Source organism: Sapajus apella, unplaced genomic scaffold (assembly GCF_009761245.1).
Source record: "Sapajus apella isolate SASKATOON/1434 unplaced genomic scaffold, GSC_monkey_1.0 scaffold2, whole genome shotgun sequence".
NCBI lineage: Eukaryota > Metazoa > Chordata > Mammalia > Primates > Cebidae > Sapajus > Sapajus apella.
In genome coordinates this window covers 69,766,460-69,785,026 of record NW_022436942.1, presented here as the reverse complement: position 1 = coordinate 69,785,026, position 18,567 = coordinate 69,766,460, and the positions used below count along the sequence as shown (strand labels likewise).

Genomic DNA, 18,567 nt, shown 5'->3' with positions numbered 1-18,567 from the left:
CTCAGCCTCCTGAGTAGCTGGGATTACAGGCATGCACCACCATGCTCAGCTAATTTTTTTGTATTTTTAGTAGAGACGGGGTTTCACCATGTTGACCAGGATGGTCTTGATCTCTTGACCTCGTGATCCACCCACCTCGGCCTCCCAAAGTGCTGGGATTACAGGCTTAAGCCACCGCGCCCGGCTGCTTCAGGCTTTTATTTAGTGCATTAGATGGTGAGTTGAAGTAGGAAGCATGTGAATTTTGTTCCCTACTCTTTTCCTAGTACATAGCACAGTGCCTGGCACATACTAGATGCTCAGAAAATATGTGAACTGGTAAAGGTGCATTTTTAATACCAAGATTTTAAAGAAAAGAGCAATATGTTAACTGTGAAATCTCAACAGTTTAGTGATATGGTCATTTCAAAAAAATACATTAAAAATTTTTTTTTAATTTCTGTTGCAGTCATCCTAGTTTAGGCCACTATAATGTCTCACTTGCATGCCTCTTTTTTATTTTATTTTTTTATTTTTTGGAGACAAGGTCTGGCTCTGTGGCACAGGCTGGAGTGCAGTGGCACGGTCTCAGCTCACTGCAACCTTCACCTCCTGGGCTCAAGCAATCCTCTTACCTCAGCCTCCCGAATAGCTGGGACTACAGGCTTCCGCCCCCCTGCCCAGCTAATTTTTGTATTTTTTGTAGAGACAAGGTTTCACCACATTGCCCAGGGTGGTCTCAAACTTCTGGGCTCATGTAACAGAACGGAATAATTCATTGCATGGATTAGATCACATGCCTTGTCCTTTCCTCTGAGGGGCCTGGTCGCTTAGTGAGCGTTTGTAGAGCTCTAGACCCCAGGAGGGCTCTGCCAGCCCCTGGTGGTGCGTGAGGCTCTGAGGAGATGAGTGGAGGCCCTGATTTTCAGGCAGTGGGTTTTCTCCTGGCAAATCCATGTGCTGACTTTGCTGCTTACTCAACCAAAAGCATTTTAAGAAGAAGCTGTTGTTCTGACGAATGGGGGAAGCCATCTTAGATTGTAACTTCTTAGTATTAAAGAGGCTTCTTGTTCAACAGCTGACTTTAAACATTTTGAAATTAAAATGTGCTATGTTCAATACACAGATTACCTACATGGATTATTTCCTTAAGTAAAGCTTCCCAACCCCAACCTCCCACCACTCTGCCCCTCAAAAATAAAAGTACATTCAGAATTGATCATCCTTCTTCAGCTGCTTATTAGCTCACTTGGTCATATTAAGAAAGCATAAGTTGCCGGGCGCGGTGGCTCACGCCTGTAATCCCAGTACTTTGGGAGGCCGAGGCGGGTGGATCACAAGGTCAAGAGATCGAGACCATCCTGGTCAACATGGTGAAACCCCGTCTCTACTAAAAATACAAAAAATCAGCTGGGCATGGTGGCACATGCCTGTAATCCCAGCTACTCAGGAGGCTGAGACAGGAGAATTGCCTGAACCCAGGAGGCGGAGGTTGCGGTGAGCCGAGATCGCGCCATTGCACTCCAGCCTGGGTAACAAAGGTGAAACTCCGTCTCAAAAAAAAAAAAAAAGAAAGCATAAGTAGGCTGGGCGCAGTGACTCACGCCTGTAATCCTAGCACTTTGGGAGGCCGAGGTGGGCGGATCACAGGGTCAAGAGATTGAGACCATCCTGGCCAACATGGTGAAACGCCATCTCTACTAAAAAATACAAAAATTAGCTGGGCATGGTGGCGTGCACCTGTAGTCCCAGCTCCCAGGGAGGCTGAGGCAGGAGAATTGCTTGAACCTAGGAGGTGAAGATTGCAGTGAACCGAGATTGCACCAATGTACCCCTGCCTGGCGACAGAGCAAGACTCTGTCTCAAAAAAAAAAAAAAAAAAAAAAAGCATAATTAAGGACTGGGCATGGTGGCTCATGCCTGTAATGCCAGCACTTTGGGAGGTCAAGGTGGGTGGATCACCTGAGGTTGGGAGATCGAGACCAGCCTGACCAACACGGAGAAACCCTGTCTACAAAAAATAAAAAAAATTTAGCCGGGTATGGTGGCACATACCTGTAATCTCAGCTACTCAAGATGCTGAGGCAGGAGAATCACTTGTACCCAGGAGGCAGAGGTTGCAGTCAGCCATAATCATGTCATTGTACTCCAATCTGGGCAACAGGAGTGAAGCTCCATCTCAAAAAAAAAAAGCAAAAGGAGCCAGGCTCACACCTATAATCCTAGCACTTTGGGAGACTGATGCTGGTGGATTGCCTGAGCTCAGGAGTTTTGAGACCAGCCTGGGCAACTCAGTGATACCCTGTCTCTACTAAAATACAGAAAATTTGCAGAGTGTGGTGGCATGTGCCTGTAATCCCACTTAATCGGGAGGCTGAGACAGGAGAATCTCTTGAACCCTGGAGGCAGAGGTTGCACTGAGCCAAGATTGCACCATTGCACTCCAGCCTGGGCAATAGCGCGAGACTCCATCTCAAAAAAGGAAGAAAGCATAAGTAATCAAGAATCCACAATTATTTCATTGGAGGGTAATTAAAAGCTACTGAGTAGCTTACAGTGTCTGCGAGATTGAGAACCCTGTGAGGATGGACAGGCAGGACTATATTTGCCTGTCATAGCCTTGAATCTGAAGCTTCCTTAAGGTTGATGATGCAGCATTTCCTTTTGCAGAATTCCCAGAAGCAGCCTGTCGATGCTGGTAGGGCCAAAGCATACAACTTCATTTCTTTGGGCTAATGCCCGTGTGGTGGGAATTAAATCCAGAGAAGCCTTGGCCTCCCTGCTTGCCTCAAAAAATTGGCTGAGTTTAAAAACTGGAATCATCAGGTGCAGTGGCTCACACCTGTAATCCCAGCACTTTGGGAGGTTGAGGTGGGTGAATCACAAGGTCAGGAGTTCGAGACCAGCCTGGCCAACATAATGAAACCCCATCTCTACTAAAAATACAAAAAATTAGCCAGGCATGGTGGTGAGAGCCTGTAGTTTCAGTTACTCAGGAGGCTGAGGCAGGAGAATAGCTTGAACCCGGGAGGGGGAGGTTGCAGTGAGCCGAGCACATTGCACTCCAGCCCAGGCAATAGTGCGAGACTCCATCTAAACAAACAAACAAACAAAGTCTTTAATCATCTCTTTTGTTGCTTTCTGCTGAGACTAGACAAGAAGGTTCCATTTATCTGCGACCATTTCATAGAGGCACATGTGCCTTTGCAGCTTTGCCTTGAGAGAAACAGCTCTCTGCATTTCACCCATTTTTCTACTGCAAGGGAATGAGACTGTTAGGTTTTTTTTTTTTCCCTCCCCACCGAGTAGCTAGGATTACAGGCACCTGCCACCATGCCCAGCTAATTTTGTATTTTAAGTAGAGACCATGTTGGCCAGGCTGTTCTGGAATTTCTGACCTCAGGTGATTCACCTGCCTGGACTTCCCAAAGTGCTGGGATTTAAAGGCTGGCTCATGGGCTGACCTTCAAATTGACCAAGAGCTTTGCTTTTGATATTGGACGCTAGGTGGCAGTTTAAGACCTCCTGATGGAATCCATTACATGGGCTCTAACTATGATGTATTATTATTATTCGGTTTATTAAAGAGTAGTTGGTTTTTCATCTCATACCAGTTCCCCTGGTCTTTTATTTTTTTTCTAACGTAAATAATAAATACTGACATTTTCTTTTCTTTTTTTTTTTTTTTTTTTTGAGACAGTGTTTCATTCTTGTTGCCCAGGCTGGGCGATCTTGAGTGCAGTGGCATGATCTTGGGCTCCCACAACCTCCGCCTCCTGGATTTGAGCGATTCTCCTGCCTCACCCTCCCAAGTAGCTGGGATTACAGGCATGGGCCACCACACTGGGCTAATTTTTTATTTTTAGTAGAGACAGGGTTTCTCCATGTTGGGCAGGCTAGTCTTGAACTCCCGACCTCAGGTGATCCACCAGCCTTGGCCTCCCAAAGTACTGGGATTATAGGCATGAGCCACCTCGCCCAGCCCAATGCTGATGGAAGAGTAATTTCATAACAAGTATCAGTTATGATTTGGTTCCAGGCTTTGCAGAAATGATTGTTTACTTTCAGCTGCACAAGTGATGACTAGAGGGGAAAAAAACTGCTGTAAAGGGAAATGTTGACTGTTGCTGGTTGAATATTGAAATTGTACCAGCTTTCAGCTTACTGCACTTAAATACCTTCTGCCAGTTCAAGAAAAAACTTTGTCGTAGCCCAGAAAACGCTGTAGACATAGGATATTGACCTACAGAGCGTGATTACCCTAGCAATCAACTTCAGTAGATGCAACTTTTGGTGTTGCTTTGTCTGCTAAGTATAAATTTTAAAAGCTGATGAGAATGAATAAAGCCATGCATATTAAATGTAAAGCAGATTTTCAAGGTACCTGTCTCAAATTTTTCCTTTTCCCCATTGGTGTACATAGGCTGATGCGGATAGTTTTTATATGGCATGCAATGGCCGCCAGTTCAACTCAATAGAAGATGACGTTTGCCAGTTAGTGTATGTGGAAAGAGCTGAAGTGCTGAAATCTGAAGATGTAAGTGTGAATCATTCCTATATTTGATTAAAATATATTAGATTGGGATAAAAGTGAATGCCAAGGTATCTGTGAAGTACCCAGAATAGACCAGTCCATAGACACAGAAAGCAGATTAATGGTTGTCAGAGCTGTAGGAAGAGACAAATGGGGAGTGCCTGCTAACAGCACAGGCTTTCTTTTGGATATGATGGAAATGTTCTAGAATTAGATTGTGGGGACAGTTGCACAACCTTGTGGATATACTAGAAGTCAATGAACTGTACACTTAAGAGAATTTTATAAAATTTTATCTCATTTTCTAAAGTTGCAAAAAATGTAAAAAGAAAAAAGATACTGTCTGGGTGCAGTGGCTCACACCCATAATCCCAACACTTTTGGAGGCTAAAAGTGGGCAGATCACCTGAGGTCAGGAGTTCAAGACCAGCCTGGCCAACTTGGTGAAACACCGTCTCTGCTAAGAATACAAAATTAGCCAGGCGTGGTAGCGCATCCCTGTAATCCCAGCTGCATGGGAGGCTGAGGCAGGAGAATTGCTTGAACCCGGGAGGTGGAGGTTGCAGTGAGCTCAGATCACGCCATTGCATTCCAGCCTGGACAACGAGCAAAACTCAGTCTCAAAAAAAAAGAAAAAAAGAAAAGAAAAAGTAAAAAGATACTGCATTGTTGTTGAAATTGAGTGTTCATCAATTCTAGATCAATGAAGCATTGATTGCTTGGAACTGAAAATAAATGTTTTTGTTTTCAATATTAACCCTTAATTGTCTTCCTAATTCTTGTTTCTGCCTTTTATTTTTGAGACAGGGTCTCGCTTTGTCACCTAGGCTGGAGTGAAGTGGTGTGATCTTGGCTCACTGCAGCCTTGATCTCTCCGGTTCAAGCATCTTCCAGCCTCAGCCTCCTGAGTAGCTGGGACTACAAGCGTGTACCACCATGCCTGGCTAATTTTTTTGTAGAGACAAGATTACCCCGGCCCGGTGCAGTGGTTCATGCCATATAATCCCAGCACTTCGGGAGGCTGAGGTGACAGATTGCCTGAACACAGGAGTTCAAGACCCAGGCTGGGCAACATAATGAAATCCTATCTCTACAAGAAATGCAAAAATTAGCCGAGTGTGGTGCTGAGCATCTTTTGTCCCACCTACTTGGGCGGCTGAAGTAGGAAAATCACATGAGTCAGGGGAGGTCCAGGCTATAGTGAGCCGTGAATACGCCATTGCACCCTAGCCTGGGCAACAACAGAGACCCTATCTCAAAAAAAAAAAGAAAGAGTCAGTCTCCCTATGTTCCCCAGACTGTTCTTGAACTCCTAAGCTCAAGCAGTCCTCTTACCTTGTCCTCCCAAAATGCTGGGATTATAGGCGTGGGCCATCATGCTTGGCCTCTTGATTCTATTTTTTTGTTTGTTTGTTTTGGGGACACAGTGTCGCCCTGTCACCGAGGCTGAAGTGCAGTGGTGCAGTGGTGCGGTCGTTGCTCATTGCAACCTCCACCTCCTGGGTTCAAGCGATTCTCACACCTCAGCCTTCCTAGTAGCTGGGATCACAGGCGCATGCCCCCATGTTGGGCTAATTTTTATATTTTTATTGGAGACAGGGTTTCACTACATTGGGCAGGCTGCTCTCGAACTCCCTACCTCAAGTGATCCGCCCACCTTGACCTCCCATAGCACTGGGATTACAGGCAAGAGCCACAGTGCTCAGCCTTGATTCTGTTTTGATAGCAATTTGTAATGGCTCTGATCTTCCACTCCCATGGGAACCTTTCCTACATTATGGGCTCACTTGAATCATTTTATCGAGTAGCAGATACAGCTTTGTGATATTTTTATGATCAAGATTTCCTTTTTCTTCCTTTTTTTTTTTTTTTTTTTTTTGAGACGTGAGTCTTACCCTGTTACCCAGGCTGCAGTGCAGTGGCGTGTTTCCAGCTTTCTGTAACCTCTACCTTCTGGGTTCAGGACATGCTTGTGCTTCAGAATCCCAAGTGGCTGGGACTACAGGCATGCACCACCACACCCAGCTAATTTTTGTATTTTTAGTAGAGTCAAGGTTTCGCCATGTTGACCAGGCTGGTCTCAAACTTGTGACCTCAGGTGATCTGCTCATTTTGGCCTCCCGAAGTGTTAGGATTATAGGCGTGACCCACTGCTTCCAGCCAGATTTTCTTTCTTTTAAGGTAGACCTGGGCCAGACGCAATGTTTCATGCTTGTAATCCCAGCATTTTGGGAGGTGAGGCAGGCGGATAACCTGAGATCAGGAGTTTGAGACCAGCCTGGCTAACATGAGGAAACTCATCTCTACTAAATATGCAAAAATTAACCAGGTGTGGTGGCACATGCCTGTGGTCCCAGCTACTTGGGAGGCTGAGGCAGGAGAATTGCTTAAACCTGAGAGACAGAGGTTGCAGTGAGCCGAGATCACACTACTGCACTCGAGCCTGGGCGACAGAGAAAGACTCCATCTAGAAAAACTAAAATAAAAAAATGAAGTAGACATGAAGATCTTTTTACCTTGAGTTCTGAGTGGATTGTTTTAGCATTTGATTAGGTGAAATCAAAAATTTGATAAGTGGGTGGCAGGGGAAAATGGTGGACAGGAAGGCAGGAGAGAAGAAGCCTAAAAAGTTGCATTGAGCTGGAGTCGCCAGAGGACCTGAAGAAGAAGCAGAAAAACCTGTGAAAACTAAGGGTGTTTCTTCCAGTAATGGAGGAGAAAGTTCCAGTCACAGCGCTGAGAAGCCATCAGCTGAAGAAGAAGCTGCAGACCTCCCAACAAAGCCTACAAAGATCTCCAAGTTTGAATTTGCCATAGGTAGTCAGACGGCAATGAAAGCATCAGCCATATCCATCAAACTTGGATCAAGTAAGCCTAAAGAAACTGTTCCAAGCCGGGCGCGGTGGCTCAAGCCTGTAATCCCAGCACTTTGGGAGGCCGAGGCGGGTGGATCACGAGGTCAAGAGATCGAGACCATCCTGGTCAACATGGTGAAACCCCGTCTCTACTAAAAATACAAAAAATTAGCTGGGCATGGTGGTGCGTGCCTGTAATCCCAGCTACTCAGGAGGCTGAGGCAGGAGAATTGCCTGAACCCAGGAGGCGGAGGTTGCAGTGAGCCGAGATCACGCCATTGCACTCCAGCCTGGGTAACGAGCGAAACTCCGTCTCAAAAAAAAAAAAAAAAAAAAAAAGAAACTGTTCCATCTCCTGCTCCAAAACCTTTCAGTAGCAGCAGGTTTTAGTGAAGATGAAGATCGTGAACCAGAGGAAATGCCTTCAGAAGCAAAGATAAAGATGAAAGATATTGGAAGGATACGCCAACATCAGCTGAACTAAACTCCTTCAATAAAGGAAAGCATGGGTTTTCTGATAACCAGAAGCTATGGAGCAAAATATAAAATCTCATCTTAGAAATGTCCATGACCGAGACAGTTAGTTAAACGACGTTTTGAAACTGGGGTGTAGGGTAGGTGTAAGGTTAAAAGGAACAGTTTCCTTTTTTAAAGAATGCTATAAGACTATCTTTGGAGCCGCTTCTTTTTTTTTCCAGTTTTTTCTAAAAGATTGAGTGGTACACTAATAAATGAGTTTGAAATTAGAGGTAATTTATGTTTTACATACAGATTTCAAGACATTTGCTAATTTTGTAGTTTCGTATGAGTTTCCAAAGGTTACAGATAATACTAAAGAAATCAGAAATGGTACTTTTTTAATAATTGTGTATTTTTTTAGACACAACTATTAACACATTAAGAGGGAAGCAAAGCTGGGTGCCATGGCTTACGCCTGTAATCCCAGCACTTTGGAAGGCCGAGGCCAGCAGATCACCTGAGTTCAGGAGTTTGAGACCAGCCTGACCAACATGGAGAAACCCCATCTCTACTAAAAATACAAAAAATAATCTGGGTGTGGTGGCACATGCCTGTAATCCCAGCTACTCCAGAGGCTGAGGCAGGAGAACGTCTCAAAAAAAAAAAAAAAAAAAGTCGGGCGTGGTGTTCATGCCTATAATCTCAGCACTTTGGGAGGCCAAGGTGAACGGATCATGAGGACAGGAGTTCAAGACCAGCCTGGCCAATATAGTGAAACCCCATCTCTACTAAAAATACAAAAATTAGCCAGGCGTAGTGGTGCACGCTTGTAGTCCTAGCTTCTCGGGAGGCTGAGGCAGGAGAATTGCTTGAACCTAGGAGGCAGATGTTACAGTGAGCCAAGATTGTGCCAGTGCACTTCAGCCTGGGCAACAGAGCAGCACTCCTCAAAAAAGACGGAAGCAAAAAGTTATTGTCTATTTAAAACTACAAGCAGTTTCTCTCTTAACTCCCTTATTTACCTAAACTTGTCTGGCTTCCAGTATCAGCCTTATACAAGAGGGAGTATTGTATTGGGAGGAAAATGTTACTGAACTATTAACTGAAAACAATTTTAGATAAAATACAGCTTTCTTCCTTATGGTCATTTGTTTTGTTTCAAGTCATCATAAACTAGGTATTGCATTGCTCAGGGTATACAGATGCTTAGCTCTTAAAATAATTTCTTTTTTTCCGATCGGGCGCAGTGGCTTACACCTGTAATCCGAAGCACTTTGAGAGGCCACGGCGGGTGGATCACAAGGTCAGGAGTTCGAGACCAGCCTGGCCAATATAGTGAAACCCTGTCTCTACTAAAAATACAAAAAAAATTAGCTGGCATGGTGGTACACGCCTGTAATCCCAGCTACCCAGGAGGCTGAGAATCACTTGAACCTAGGTTGCAGTGAGCCAAGATCAGGCCATTGCACTCCAGCCTGGAAACAGAGCGAGACTTCATCTCAAAAAAAAAAAAAAAAAAAAAAAAATTTCAACAGTTTACATAAAAAGAAATATAATTTTTTAAATGTAATTTCCATCAATTCCTTTATAGTCTATTATAGTCATAGACAGAGCTTGAGCTAAAAGTCTGGTCACATTTGAAATTTGGATGTTAAAGTTTTGACAGCAGTCTTTCTTCCTGGAATGTCAGTTCTGTGAGGGCAGAGATCTTTGTTTTGTTCACCACTGTGTTCCCAGTACCTGGCACAGTGCAGGAATATAGAAGGTACTCCATCCTATGTTTCTTGAATGAATGAATACGTGAATGAAAATATTACCAATTTAAATGATTTGCTGAGAGTAATGATACTGAGAATATCCTACTAAGAGTCAAAAAAGCAACTAGAAAACTATTATTAAAAGAAGAAAGACCTGGCACGGTGGCTCATGCCTGTAGATCCAGCTACTGGGGAGCCTGAGGTAGGCAGATCGCTTGAGCCTGGAAGGTCAAGGCTGTAACGAGCCATGATTGCACCACTGGGCTCCAGCCTGGGTGATAAGCAAGACCCTGTCTCCAAAAAAAAAAAAAAAGAAGGAAAAATGAAGTATTGCTGGTAGATGAAGAGTGAGGCTTATGTGAAGTGTTTCCTGTAGGGTGCCAGCCTCCCGGTGATGGACTTGACTGAGCTCCCCAAGTGCACGGTGTGTCTGGAGCGCATGGATGAGTCTGTGAATGGAATCCTCACAACATTATGTAACCACAGCTTCCACAGCCAGTGTCTACAGCGCTGGGACGACACAACGTGAGTGCAAGGGCCAAACCCTACTGTGTATGAGTCCATTGTGACCCTTTCCCGAATTAAAAAGAGCCACCAGCAGAAATGAACCATTCCAAGTATGTGACTTTATAAACCTGACACCATTATAGTCAAGAGGTCCTTTTTCTCCTTTTGTTTCCTGAGTTCATGGAATCGGCATTCTTAGACCAAGTCCTTTTTGGTATGCTGATTCAGAACCCTTGTGGAATTCCCCAAAGCAGCATGAGCTATTCTTTCCTTCCAAGAGCCAGAGAGTGGGGGGAAAAAAAAGAGTAAAGCTTAGTTTGAAGCGCTCATGCTGCAATGAAATCTAGGTCTGAAATCTCATGTATCAGCTGTACTTGGTGTCTGCCATTCACTCTGGCTTTCTTATCAACTAGGCTACAGCAGCGTAATGTTTTAGCTTTGCTGGGCTGTTGATGGCTTGGTGGCGAGTAGAAATAGCAGTTACTAAGTATGAGCCCTACTCTACAGTCTCCTGATTCCCAACATACCAGGTCTTAGTCATAGGTGATGTTGCTACAGACAAAAAAGAGGTGGGGCCTGTACCTATTTTTTACCCCCTAAATCAAGGATGGTTGCTCCCTTTGCAAACTGCACTGTGGGACTTAACCACAAAGGTGTATCAGACCCTGGCCTTCTGGATTTCCCAGTACAGAGGGGAACTCAGAATGAAACCACACAAGTAAATAAGTCACAGCCATAACCAGTGTTACAGAAGAGCAGTGTTCAGCATTGGGACTGAGAACTGGGGCCCTAGTGAAGCCAGGACCGCCTGAGAAGTGGCATTTCCAGGAGGATAATTAGGAGTTAAGCTGGGTAAAGAGCAGAACCAAGAGAAGGCAGTGGGGAACGGGGAAGATCATGTTCCCAAGCACAGAAGTGAGGAGGGGTAAAGTCTGCAGGAATCTCTGTCCACCCACAAGTGGCCCCGTGGCTGGAAGAAGAATGTCAGCTTCACAGAGCAGGGGCTATGCCTGGCTTGCTCTCTGCTGTACCTCTCACACCTTGTAGGGGATGTGGCACAGGAGGAAGTCAGTAGATTCTGGGGAGGACATAAATAAACTGGGTCCCTGCAGATTATCGCTGCCCTGCTTATTTAGCTGGATGAGGGTCTTGCCCCAGTTCCATGGAGTCCTCAGTCAATTCTCAGGTATCATTTGGGAATTTTTCAAGGAGTTGTTCCACTGCCTTGAACAAAGCCACTCTGAGATATGTGCATTCCTTAAAGTGTTTATCTGTGGCCAGTGCGGTGGTTCACGCCTATAATCCCAGCACTTTGGGAGGCCAAGGCGGGCAGATCACCTGAGGTCAGGAGTTCAAGACCAGCCTGGCCAACGTGGTGAAACCCCATCTCTACTAAAAATACAAAGAATTAGCTGGGCACGGTGGCTCACTCCTATAATCCCAGGTACTCTGGAGGCTGAGACAAGAGAATCGCTTTCAACCTGGCAGGCGGAGATTGTAATGAGCCAAGACCGCACCATTGTACTCCAGCTTGGGCAACAGAGTGAAACTCTTTTTTAAAAAAAAAAAAAGTCTTTATCTGTATCTTGGGTCTATCTGCTATACCAGTTAAATTCTAGGCACTTCTCTGTTCCCCGCCACTCCAGTTGTACTTTTTCTTTTGAGACAGGGTCTTGCTCTGTTGCCCAGGCTGGAATGCAGTGATATGATCACAGCTCACTGCTGCCTCAAACTCCTGGGTTCAAGTGATCCTCCTACCTCAGCTGGGACTACTGGTGTGCACCATCACACCCAGCTAATTTATTTTATTTTATTTTTTCATAGAGATCGGGGTCTCACTATGTTGTCCAGGCTGGGCTCAAACTCCTAAGCTCAAGCAGTCTTCCTGCCTTGGCCTTGCAAAGTGCTAGGATTATAGGCATGAGCCACAATACCCAGCCCCAGTATTCCTTTTGATATAAATTAACTGTTATAGAACCATAGCATTTTAAAGTTGGAAGTTTCCTCCAGGACCATCTTGTCCCACCACTTCATTTTATAGAGTAGGAAGATACTGAGGCCCAGAGATGAGAATCTCCTAGCTCAAAGAGTCATGGCCAGAGAATGCCAGAACTGGGACTGGAACTCAGCCCATCATTTGGGGTGTAAGTCATAGCATTTGCCCTCAAAATCATGCAGTTCATTTAGTGAATGGGTTTTGAGCTTTGGTGTATGCATAGAACCATGAGAGATGCTGAGACAGAGGAAGCAAACTCAGCTCTTCCTTGGGATGGTTTGGTCTAAGAGAGTTTACACTTGTATATAAATGGATGTGGTTCAGGGTGGAGATTGGAAGAAACAGCAATAGCATCCCCAACCAGGGGTGCTCAGGAAGGGCTGCAGTAGGAGGCAGTGTTGGTCTTTTTGACACACAGAGATGTCAGAGAAGGCCATTTTGGAAAGATCTCATCAGGAAAATAAGATAAAATTATTTTTTGCAGAGAATGGCAGGAAGAATTTAATAAGCTGTTAATATTAATTATTATTTTTGAGACAGAGTCTCACTCTGTCACCCAGGCTGGAGTACAGTAGCATGATCGCAACTCACTGCAACCTCCACCTCCTGGGTTCAAGCAGTCTTTGTGCCTTAGGCTCCCGAATAGCTGGGTCTACAGGTGCGCACCACTACACCTGGCTAATTTTCTATTTTTGATAGAGATGGGGTTTCACTGTGTTGTCCAGGCTGGTCTCAAACTGCTAACCTCTGGTGTCCACTCATCTTAGCCTCCTGAAGTGCTGGGATTACAGGCATCAGCCTCTGTGCCTGGCTGATAAACTGTTGTTTTTTAGTAGACAGATGAGGTGGTATATCATATATTGCTAGTTGTTTTTATAAGTTTATTTTTGTAGTATTTTTTTTTTCTCAAGATCAGATTTACATTTCGGAAAGATCATTTGACCTTTCCAGTTTGTTGTTGTTGTTGTTTGTTTTGTTTTGTTTTGTTTTTGAGAAGGGCTTCTGCTATATTGGCCAGGGTAGACTTGGCTTCAAGCTGTCCTCCTGCCTCAGCCTCCCAAAGTGCTGGGATTACAGATGTGAGCCACTGCGCTTGGCCTGTTTTCTTATTCAGCTACTTTCACAGCCACCACACAGACTAAAGGGATGAGACAAAGCTAATTTCTACCTCTAGCAAGACTGCATGCTGCTTTCTGGCTATCATTTCTGTTCTTTGTTCAAGTTTGTCTTCTCTCTTCTCTTTTGATGCTACAGGAAGAAGCGGACCGGATCCTTTCACTTTCTCTTACACAGATAGAGCTGGGTCATCTGTGACACACACTTAGTGTTCTTCCTGCTTATTCCCTTTTATTGGTTTTATTTACTCAGTTGGGTAACAAACTCTTACTAGTTATATCTTGAGCATTGTTTCTTCCTGGTGCCAATTCAGTCAGCCTCAGCTATCACTCACTTTCTGCCTACTTGCCCATATAACAAAAATAGTCATGACTAGTATTTAGCATTATTTTGTGTGGAGTATAATAGAAAACAGTAATGGATTTTTTGACATTGTTTTTATTGGCTTTTTGTAAATTGAGACATGAATGCTCGATAGGGCACTGGTATCTTCTACATGATGTTCATGGTACAGTGAGATGTCATGTGCATTTCAGTAAGTACATTAACACCTTTGCATTTAGCCAGGCACGGTGGCTCATGCCTGTAATCCCAGCATTTTGGGAGGCTGAGATGGACAGATCACTTGAAGTCAGGAGTTCAAGACCAGCATGACCAATATGGTGAAACCTTGTGCCCACTAAAAGTACAAAAATTAGCTCGGGATTGTGGTGCATGCCTATAGTCAGCTATTTGGGAGATTGAGCAGGAGAATTGTTTGAACCTGGTTGGCAGAGGCTACAGTAAGCTGAGATTGCACCACTGCACTCTAGCCTGGGCAACAGAGCAAACCTCTTATCTCAAAAAAAACAAAAAAACCTTTGATTTTAGTTTGGTAAAATTTGCTACAGATTTTAAATCCAACTCTTGGGAGCAACCTGGAGAAGACAGGTTACTTTTTGATTGATTTAAATCTTTGGGAAATGGGGATAAGGTAGATTGTTTGGAGTAGAAATAGGTTATAGGTTGGGCGCGGTGGATTACACCTGTAATCCCAGCACTTTGGAAGGCTGAGGCAGGTGGATCACCTGAGAGGTTGGGAATTCGAGACCAGCCTGACCAACATGGAGAAACTCTGTCTCTACTAAAACTACAAAATTAGCCGGGCGTGGTGGTGCATGCCTGTAATCCCAGCTACTTGGGTGGCTGAGGCAAGAGAATCACTTAAACCCAGGAGGTGGAGGCGTGCTGAGCTGAGATCGCACCATTGCACTCCCGCCTGGGCAATAAGAACGAAACTCTGTCTCATAAAAAAGAAAAAAAAACAACATTATGGTCAGACATGAAATGAAGTCCTATTAGTAACCTGTAAATACTTAGTCTTTGATCATCTAAGCTTTAGACAGAAGAGCAGAAAAGGACATGAGGCAGATCCCAATTTCTCCATTCTTCTCTGTTTTATCAAGATTTTGAATATTTTTATTTTGTTTGAGAATAGTACAAAAATGTTAGTCATTTAAGTGATATCCTTAGTTACAATAAACTTAAAAATAGCATATAAGAGGAGGAGGATATAAAGTCCAGTGTTTGACTTTTGGGTTCTGTAACATCTGTCTTTCATATTTAACCTGCACCATTATCTTTTGGTGTCCTGGATAGGTGTCCTGTTTGCCGGTACTGTCAAACGCCCGAGCCAGTAGAAGAAAATAAGTGTTTTGAGTGTGGTGTTCAGGAAGTAAGTAATGGGTGATGGAAAAGAACAAAGAACGCAGCTTTAATTGTTGTGAGTTTTCTTCTACCTGGTATGACTTAAGTTCTTTCTAGTTTTTGTTTCTTTAAGAAACAGGGCTTACTCTGTTGCCCGGGCTAGTCTCAAACTCCTGGTCTTAAGCAGTCCTCCCACCTCAGCCACCCACAGTGCTGGGATTGCAGGTATGAGCCACTGTGCCCAGCCTAAATCCTTTTTGAGACTTGATTTTTCTTTTTCTCTAGGGTCAGGCAAGACATATGAATACACAAATAATGTTACTCCTGAGCTAAATTTATTCCTTTTTCCTTTGTGCTTTTGAAAGGTTTAGACTTTTACTGATAAATTTTGAATTTTTTTCGTGCTGTTCCTATAGTGCTCTTTAGAAATCAGCAAGCAAATGACCCATAAAAGAATCCTTGATTGTTGGATTTTAAACATACATTTAGGTTGCGCATGGTGGCTCACTCTTATAATCCCAGCACTTTGGGAGGCCGAGGCAGGTAGATCATGAGGTCAGGAGTTCGAGACCAGTCTGGCCAACATGGTGAAACGCCATCTCTACTAAAAAATACAAAAATTAGCCAGGCATGGTGGTGTGCACCTGTAATCCCTGCTACTTGGGAAGCTGAGGCAGGATAATTGCTTGAACCCAGGAGGCAGAGCTGAGATCGCACTACTACACTCCAGCCTGGGCAACAGAGCAAGACTGCATCTCAAAACAAAACATAGATTTAATCAGACTCCTATAGAAACAATTCTTTTGTTTTGGTTTGGTTTGGTTTTGCTTTTGCTTTTGTTTTTTTTTTTTTTTTTTTTTGAGACAGGGTGTCATTCTGTTACCCAGGCTGAAGTGCAGTGGCATGGTCATAGTTCACTGTAACCTCAAAAGGGACTGAAGCTTTCCTCCTGTCTCAGCCTCCCAAGTGGCTGGGACCACAGGTGCGTGCCACCACGCACTAGTTTTTTTTTTGTTTGTTTGTTTGTTTGTTTGTTTTTGGTAGAGTTAGGGTCTTGCTATATTGCCCAAGCAAACTCCTAGGCTCAGACGATCCTCCTGCCTCGGCCTTTCAAAATGCTGAGATTATAGGTGTGAGTCACTGTGCCTGACCGACAAGTCTGTCTTCTGTGTTAATCCCCTTCCCACTCTGAGCTGGATCTTTTTTTTTTTTTGAGACAGAGTTTCGCTCTTGTTAACCAGGCTGGAGTGCAATGGCGCGATCTCGGCTCACCACAACATCCGCCTCCTGGGTTCAGGCAATTCTCCTGCCTCAGCCTCCCAAGTAGCTGGGATTACAGGCGCACGCCACCACGCCCAGCTAATTTTTTGTATTTTTAGTAAAGACGGGGTTTCACCATGTTGACCAGGATGGTCTCAATCTCTTGACCTTGTGATCCACCCGCCTCGGCCTCCCAAAGTGCTGGGATTACAGGCGTGAGCCACTGTGCCCGGCCTGGATCATTTATTTTTATTTAACTAATTAAGATCTTAACCTCTTCCGGCAGAACCTTTGGATTTGTTTAATATGTGGCCACATAGGATGTGGACGATATGTAAGTCGACATGCTTATAAGCACTTTGAGGAAACGCAGCACACATATGCCATGCAGCTTACCAACCATCGAGTCTGGGACTATGCTGGAGGTGAACACCGCTCTCATTTTCTAATTTGGACTCATTCTGCATGAAAACTTTGCCTTCGAAATCTCTTCACTTTCCCTCCTAGCTTGAAATGTCATTTGCTGACAGCTGTTGCAAACCCAAATTCTCAGTTTCCCTGAGGGTACTGTTTTCCTAGAAATGGCTTGAATCACACATTATAAAGGGAGTTAATACTTCCACTCTTGCTGTCTCCCTCCACTCTAAAATTCAATGATTTGACAGTTTCAAAGAAATGTTGTAAGGCATTTAATTTAGATCTGAAAAAACAAAAATTTTGTCAGAGTTAAAAGTGTTCAGAGAGAGACCTTTTTCATTCTAAAGAAACACGCTTTCATTGACTCTTTCTTTAGATAACTATGTTCATCGACTGGTTGCAAGTAAAACAGATGGGAAAATAGTACAATATGAATGTGAGGGGGATACTTGCCAGGAAGAGAAAATAGATGCCTTACAGTTAGAGGTAAGAGACTTAATGAGTTGTCACTCAATATCTGTTTCTACTGCTGTTCACTATTCTAATTTGAAACATTTGTCATTTACCTGCATGTAAATTTTTTTTTAAACTTCGATAATGGCCTGACATGGTGGCTCATGCCTGTAATCTGAGTACTTTGGGAGTCCAAGGTGGGTGGATCACGAGGTCAGAAGTTTGAGACCCTAACTGTACATCCCATATACTGTAAAATTAATTTATAGGTTGAGCCTTACTCTAAAAATCTGAAATCTAAAACTCTCCAGAATCTGAAACATTTTGAGCTCGAAGGACAAGCTCATTGGAGCATATCAAATTTTGGATATTTGGATTAGGGATGCTCTCCTGGTAAATAGATAATGCAAATATTCCAAGATTTAAAAAAAACTGAAGTCTGACACACTTCTAGTCCCAAGCATTTTTGATAAGAGACTCAACCTGTAGTGTAAGTTTTATTTTAATGAAATTTACAAGTCATGGTTTTTTTTGTTTTGTTTTGTTTTTTTGATGCGGAGTCTTTCTCTGTCACCCACGTTGGAGTGCAGTGGTGCAATCTTGGTTCATTTCAACCCTCGCCTCCTGGGTTCAAGCAATTTTCCTGCCTCAGCCCCTGAGTAGCTAGGAGTAGAGGCACATGCTACTACACCCGGATAATTTTTTGCATTTTTTTTTTAAGACTATTTTATTTTATTTTATTTTATTTTATTTTATTTTATTTTTTAAAGATGGGGTTTCACCATGATGGCCAGGCTGGTCTTGAACTCCTGACCTCAGGTGATCCACCCACCTCAGCCTCCCAAAGTGCTAGGATTACAGGCGTGAGCCACCGCGCCCCGCTTATTTTTTGCATTTTTAATAGAGACAGGGTTTCATCTTGTTAGCCAGGATGGTCTCAATCTCCTGACCTCATGGTCCATCCGCCTTGGCCTCCCAAAGTGCTGGGATTACAGGCATGAGCTACTGCACCTAGCCATGAGTCACGTTTTATATAAATTTCATATAAATTTCAAAAAAGGTTGTTTTAGAAACATACCTTAACCTTAGGAGGAAATGGACATTTGAAAACTTGCTCATTTCCACACTCTTAAAGGTCTGATAGTAAAATGGCCTAAAATGAGGTTTATATTGTTATCATTAATAAATTATTATATTAATTTTAAAAATCAAACACTTTTAAATTCTCCACATTAAGTATGTACATACATTCTGTTCATACAAGAGATATTGGCCAGGCATGGTGGCTCACGCCTGTAATCCCAGCACTTTGGGAGGCCAAGGTGGGTGGATCACCTGAGGTCAGGAGTTCGAGACCAGCCTGGCCAAGATGGTAAAACCCCATTTCTACTAAAAATATAAACTTGGCCAGGCGTGGTGGCTCATGCCTGTAAATCCCAGCACTTTGGGAGGCCGAGGCGGGCTGAGGTCAGGAGATCAAGACCATCTTGGCCAACATGGTGAAACCGCGTCTCTACTTAAAAAAAAAAAAAAAAAAAAAAAAGAAAG

General features: G+C 43.7%; 1 protein-coding gene and 1 pseudogene across 5 annotated transcripts in view; both read left to right on the top strand.

The window, feature by feature from the left end:
• BRAP (BRCA1 associated protein) overlaps positions 1–18,567 on the top strand; it is a 48,454-nt gene that overhangs the window by 11,974 nt on the left and 17,913 nt on the right. For 2 of the 5 annotated variants that reach the window (XM_032239835.1, XM_032239842.1), the window contains exons 5-9: positions 4,403–4,516; positions 9,961–10,109; positions 14,842–14,917; positions 16,436–16,574; positions 16,943–17,052. In XM_032239835.1, coding sequence (XP_032095726.1) covers positions 4,403–4,516; positions 9,961–10,109; positions 14,842–14,917; positions 16,436–16,574; positions 16,943–17,052 — 588 coding nt within the window. The remainder of the gene's footprint in view (positions 1–4,402; positions 4,517–9,960; positions 10,110–14,841; positions 14,918–16,435; positions 16,575–16,942; positions 17,053–18,567) is intronic. The other 3 variants (XM_032239850.1, XM_032239855.1, XM_032239860.1) reach the window with 3 other exon arrangements.
• Positions 6,904–8,366, top strand: LOC116524534 (annotated as a pseudogene).